This window comes from Cherax quadricarinatus, chromosome 2 (genome assembly GCF_038502225.1).
Source record: "Cherax quadricarinatus isolate ZL_2023a chromosome 2, ASM3850222v1, whole genome shotgun sequence".
Classification (NCBI taxonomy): Eukaryota; Metazoa; Arthropoda; class Malacostraca; order Decapoda; family Parastacidae; genus Cherax; species Cherax quadricarinatus.
Window position 1 is genome coordinate 933,598 of NC_091293.1, and position 6,000 is coordinate 939,597.

Consider the following 6,000-nt stretch of genomic DNA (forward strand, 5'->3'; position numbering starts at 1 on the left):
CCCAAAAATCCAGACAAAGTGTTATAGTCTGCTTGAAGATGTGAGTAAATGTGATGTGATGACGCAGTCTTGTGGCTCTCTGAGACAGAGCTTGACAGACAGACAAATACAGATAGAAATGTTTGTGTACCAGCAAAAACAAAGGGAGGGGGATGATCATCTAATATTTTCTTATCAGCTGCACCCTCCCTCACCCTCGTGTATGCTCATCAAACTTCAGCTCTTATAAGAACATAAAAAAGAAGGAACACTGCAACAGGCTTACTGACCCATGCAGAGCAGGTCCATGTACCCCCCCCCCCCCCGAACTAGACCAATGACCCACCCAGTCTGGTCATCCCCACTCAAGGATGGAGCACTGTTCCAGACCCAGCAGCGCAAGCTAGTCAGGTCCAACTCACACCCACTCACGTATTTATCTAACCTATTTTTAAAACTACACAACGTTTTAGCCTCAATAACTGTACTCGGGAGCTTGTTCCACTCATCCACAACTCTATTACCAAACCAGTACTTTCCTATATCCTTCCTGAATCTGAATTTTTCCAACTTGAAACCATTGCTGCGAGTCCTGTCTTGGCTGGAAATTTTCAGCACACTATTTACATCCCCTTTATTTATTCCTGTTTTCCATTTATACACCTCGATCATATCCCCCCTAATTCTACGCCTTTCGAGAGAGTGCAGATTCAGGGCCTTCAGTCTATCCTCATAGGGAAGATTTCTGATACGTGGGATCATCTTTGTCATCCTCCTTTGTACGTTTTCCAGAGCATTTATATCCATTCTGTAATACAGTGACCAGAACTGAGCAGCATAGTCTAAATGAGGCCTAACCAAGGATATATAGAGTTGAAGAACAACCTGAGGACTTCTGTTATTTATACTTCTAGATATGAAGCCAAGAATTCTGTTAGCTTTATTGCGAACACTAATGCACTGTTGTCTTGGTTTTAGGTTACTGCTAACCAGAACTCCTAAATCCTTTTTGCAATCGGTAGTATTAAAATCTACATTATTTAGTTTTGTATGTGGCATGGTTATTTAACTGTCCAACATTTAGAACTTTGCATTTGTCAATATTAAGCTGCATCTGCCACTTCTCCGATCACTGCGTCAGTCTATTCAAATCATCCTGGAGTGCTCTAATGTCCTCATTAGAATGAATTGGAAGGCCTGTTTTGGTGTCATCAGCAAATTTGCTTATGTCGCTATTTATTCCTTCATCAATGTCGTTTGTGTAAATTGTGAACAACAGCGGGCCCAACACTGACCCCTGAGGAACACCGCTTGTGACGTGCCCCCATTCTGATTTCTCCCCATTTATGCAAACTCTCTGCTGTCTATTTGTCAGCCATGCCTCTACTCAGGAAAAAATTTCTCCTATTCCGTGAGCCCTAAGTTTCCTCAATAGCCTTTGGTGTGGAACTCTATCGAAAGCCTTACTGAAGTCCATATACACAATATATTCATTACCATGATCTACCTCCTCAAACACCTTAGTGAAAAAAGTTAGTAAATTCGTAAGACAGGAATGCCCCTTTGTAAAACCGTGTTGAGAATCATTAATCAATCTGTGCCTGTCAAGATGGCTATGAATTGCTTTGGCAATTATTGATTCCATCAATTTTCCCACTATAGAGGTAAGGCTTATTGGTCTATAGTTCGAAGCCAAGGACCTATCACCTGCCTTGTAAATAGGTATTACATTTGCCATTTTCCACTTATAAGGCACTATGCCAGTTTGTAGTGATACGTTAAAAAGATTAGCCAAAGATATGCTAAGTTCCTCTTTACATTCCTTTAACACCCTTGCAAACAGTTCATCAGGACCTGGGGATTTGTTTGGTTTTAGTTTCTCTATTTGTCTGAGGACCATGTCACTAGTTACCGCAATCATACATAGTTTATTATCATCCTGTTCTACGTAATCTATTATTTCAGGAATATCGCTAGTATTTTCCTGGGTGAAAACTGAGAGGAAGTAGGTATTTAGAATTTCACACATATCCTTATCACTGTCAGTGATCTGACCAGAGTTACTCTTAAGTGGGCCAATCTTGTCCCTATTCTTACTTCTGTATATCTGAAAGAACCCTTTTGGGTTAGTCTTTGAATCCCTTGCGACCTTAGCCTCATAATCTCTTTTTGCTTTTCTTACTCCTTTTTTTATTTCTCTCTCTAATTGAATATATTGATTTCTTAACTGCCCATCTCCTCTTTTGATACGCCTATGTATGCCTCTCTTTTGACCAATGAGATGTTTTAATCTATTGTTCATCCATTTGGGATCATTTTTGTTAGATCTAATTTCCCTACTTGGAACAAAAGTTGTCTGGGCAGCTAGAACTATGCTCTGAAAAACGTCATATTGGCAACCAAGATCACCTACCTGACCCATAGTCAGGACATCCCAATTTAGCCCACCCAAGTAATTTTTCAGTCCCATGAAGTCGGCCAAGCGAAAATCTGGGACAGAGATTTGATTGCAGTTATCTGGGTAATTCCATGATATATTGAAACTAAGTGATTTGTGATCACTTTCCCCATGCTCATCATTAACCTCAAGACTATTAATTAGTGAATCTTTGTTGGCAAGAACCAAGTCAAGCAGATTGTTTCCTCTAGTTGATTCTGTCACAACCTGTTCTAAAAAGCAGTCTGAACCATATCAAGAAAGTCACTAGACTCAAGATTTCCTGTCATATTGTTCCAATCAATTTGTCTAAAGTTAAAATCTCCCATTAACACAACATTTTCATATCTAGATGCCTTATGAATTTCGTCCCATAACAGCTTACTGCACTCCCTATCAAGGTTTGGGGGCCTATAAATCAGATGTTATCTCCCCTCATCATGTCACTGTCAGGGGTAGATTTTGTTTTTCATGCTTCAAGGGAACTTATTATTAGGCATTATTATTAGACATTATTATTATTATGTATTATTATTATTATTATTATTATTATTATTATTATTATTATTATTCTCCTCCTCTTTTTCCTCCTCATTCTCCTTCTTATTCTCCTTCTCCTCATTCTCCTTCTTATTCTCCTTCTTATTCTCCTTCTCATTCTCCTTCTCATTTTCCTTCTCATTCTCCTCATTATTATTATATACTTCCACATATCCAAAACATTGCTGGGACCTATAAATACTTTGTTTATATTCCAAGACAATAGTAAATGACCAAGGCAGGTGTAAATGTTCACCTGTCAGTGTGTTTGTGACAATTTGAGTACCTAATACTAGTGTCAGAACAAAGATTGGTTATGAAATGACAAGAACTACTATAAATTGTAATTATCAGAACATAAAAATTATATAAAATAATAAGAAAAATAGAAAAAAAGGTATATCGGCAACACTTCTGCAAGCGGCAGGACTCCATGTTGCCGTCACATGAGCATCCAGTGCCAACTTCTCGGCCTCATATCTCGGTAAGTACTGACCCTAATTTTTTTTTATTCTAAAACATTTAAAAAATGTGCTTTTTTTCTATGATTTTTTTTTTTTTTTTTCGAGTGAATGTATATAGTGGACAGTTAAAGTGTTAAGGATTAATAATATTATCACTGAATTTAAAAATGCAAGTAATAATTGTGTATTATTTTACAACAGGTCAAAGAAGTGCTGTGGAACATCTTGCAGTTCAAAGAAGGCAGTTGACATAGAAGATTTAGGTGTATCTCTTCTACCAGCCGTAACCCCAGTAAAGACATAACCTTTCTCTGGTGTAGGATACTGTTTCAGTACTCAACATTGTGAAATGGTTTTCTAATATTTTTCTTTGATAAAACAGAAAAGTTAACATTCTTTCATCTTAGATGTATATAATAGTTTACACCCTGAATTATTGCTTCCATTGTATATGAAAATTGACTAAAACTTAATTCAAACTATAATTAGTACCATCCTTGCTTTAATGAATAATATGATCTCAAGAATTTCATTGTCTGGCCAAGAGTTTGTGGTTATGTATAAGTTTCATATATTTTTATATATGTTGTAAAAAGAAAACTATTTTTCATAAGCATATTTACATAAGAAAGCAGCTTCAAATTTATTTAAGGGCAAAGAAAAGTAATTTATTTTAAGTTTGTGACACTGAAATAGTTCACTTAAAACTCACCCTTGTTTAATTGTTTGTATTGTGGCCATTTTTATTTTTATGCAGTATTGCATATTAGAATACATTCATGCATTGAGAGAAATATGCAGTACAGTTATTTAAGAATGCTAATAAATTATTAATTTTGTTATTTTGTATTGAACCTTTTTGATCTTTTGAGTCTGATCTTTCTATTTCTAATAATGTACTGTATATATAGTACATACCTTTTTATTGTCATTTCATTCTCACAACATCCACACACATTTCAGAGCTAAAAAGCCCCACTGACGATGGTAATGCAAGCCAAGGAATTAATTATCCGAGTTTACTGATGTATGTTTAAGGGAGATGAATAGCTGGTTTTGGAATAAGACCTTGTTTTAGACCAGGAGGCCTGGTCTAGAACTGGGCTGTTGAAGCCATTTCATAAAAGTTGGACATGGCAGCATTTATTTCAAAAGTTGTCAATATTAGCAATCTCGAAATTATCTTTGATAATCAGAAATGATAAAACAATGCCAAATTGAATTTCTGGTAAAGTCAAATAATGTATAACATGTTTTATGATACTAAAAAAAAAAAATTTTGTCTTCAAATTTTTTTGCATTTTACATGCCTGGTGTGCAAAAATGGAAGTGATTTAACAAATGTTAGTTCATCCAAAAATCAAACAATGTCCCCTGAATAAACTGTGTAAAACTCGTAATGATCAGTTCATAGATAATGGTTGACTTTCAGAAGATATGCCAAAAATTCACTTCAAGAAAAATCTATAAATGTATTTAACTTTAGTATATGGTGTGTAAGAATACTCATAGTGCCTTTATATTTTTATTGAGAGTAGAACAGGTTGCCACAGAGGTGGTGGCCACTCCTGGGGTGGGCATGGAGGTGGTGGCCATGGAGTTGCTGGTGACATCTGCAGTGCTCTATTTTTTCTTCCTTTGTGTAGTGTGTGAACTATTGAACTTGGCACACATCTGGTCCGTATTTCCCGAGGGCTCCATCTATGCCCCTCGTTTCTTTCCTCAAAGTCTGCCAGAGAGTTAGTACCCTTGGACTTTTCTTCTCTCAGAGAAGAACAGTATAATGTGCCTTTTACACTTCAAGAACTGGAGGCAACGCTCTCAGCTTGCCGATCATCGGCAGCTGGGCCTGACGACATTCATATTCGTATGTTACAACATTTACATCGGTCAGCCCTTGTAGTCCTCTTACACCTCTTCAATCTTATTTGGGCACAAGGAGTTCTTCCCCAGCTGTGGAAATCTGCCATTGTTCTCCCTTTCCGCAAACCGGGTACTACAGGACATGATGCTTCCCACTATCGCCCCATCGCTCTTACTAGTGCAGTTTGCAAAGTGATGGAACATCTCGTAAATCGACGTTTAATGTGGTATTTAGAGACACACAACAGTCTCTCCGCTAGTCAATATGGCTTTCGTAAGGGTCGTTCTACCATAGACCCCTTACTACGCTTGGATACGTATGTTCGTAATGCCTTTGCGAATAATCACTCAGTTATTGCCATATTTTTTGACCTTGAGAAGGCATATGACACAACTTGGAGGTATAATATTTTGGCCCAGGCTCATTCCTTAGGCCTCCGAGGCAATCTACCATCCTTCCTTAAGAACTTTTTAACTGACAGACATTTCCGTGTTCGAGTCAATAATGTTCTTTCCCCGGACTTCGTCCAAGCTGAAGGTGTCCCTCAGGGATGTGTTCTAAGCACAACACTTTTTCTCCTTGCTATAAATGATTTGGCCTCTGTTCTTCCACCCAATATTTGGTCATCACTCTATGTTGATGAATTCGCTATTGCTTGTGCAGGCGCTGACTGTCATCTTATTGCAGTTTCTCTCCAGCATGCGGTCGACCATGTT

At 37.5% G+C, this 6,000-nt stretch overlaps 1 protein-coding gene across 5 annotated transcripts in view; it reads left to right on the plus strand.

The window, feature by feature from the left end:
* LOC128684957 (uncharacterized) overlaps nucleotides 1-4,259 on the plus strand; it is a 124,593-nt gene extending 120,334 nt beyond the window's left edge. For all 5 annotated transcript variants that reach the window (XM_053771467.2, XM_070087087.1, XM_070087081.1 and 2 more), the window contains one exon: nucleotides 3,622-4,259. In XM_053771467.2, the coding sequence (XP_053627442.1) occupies nucleotides 3,622-3,724 (103 nt within the window). In that variant the 3' untranslated portion in view covers nucleotides 3,725-4,259. The remainder of the gene's footprint in view (nucleotides 1-3,621) is intronic.
* Nucleotides 4,260-6,000: the final 1,741 nt, after the last annotated feature.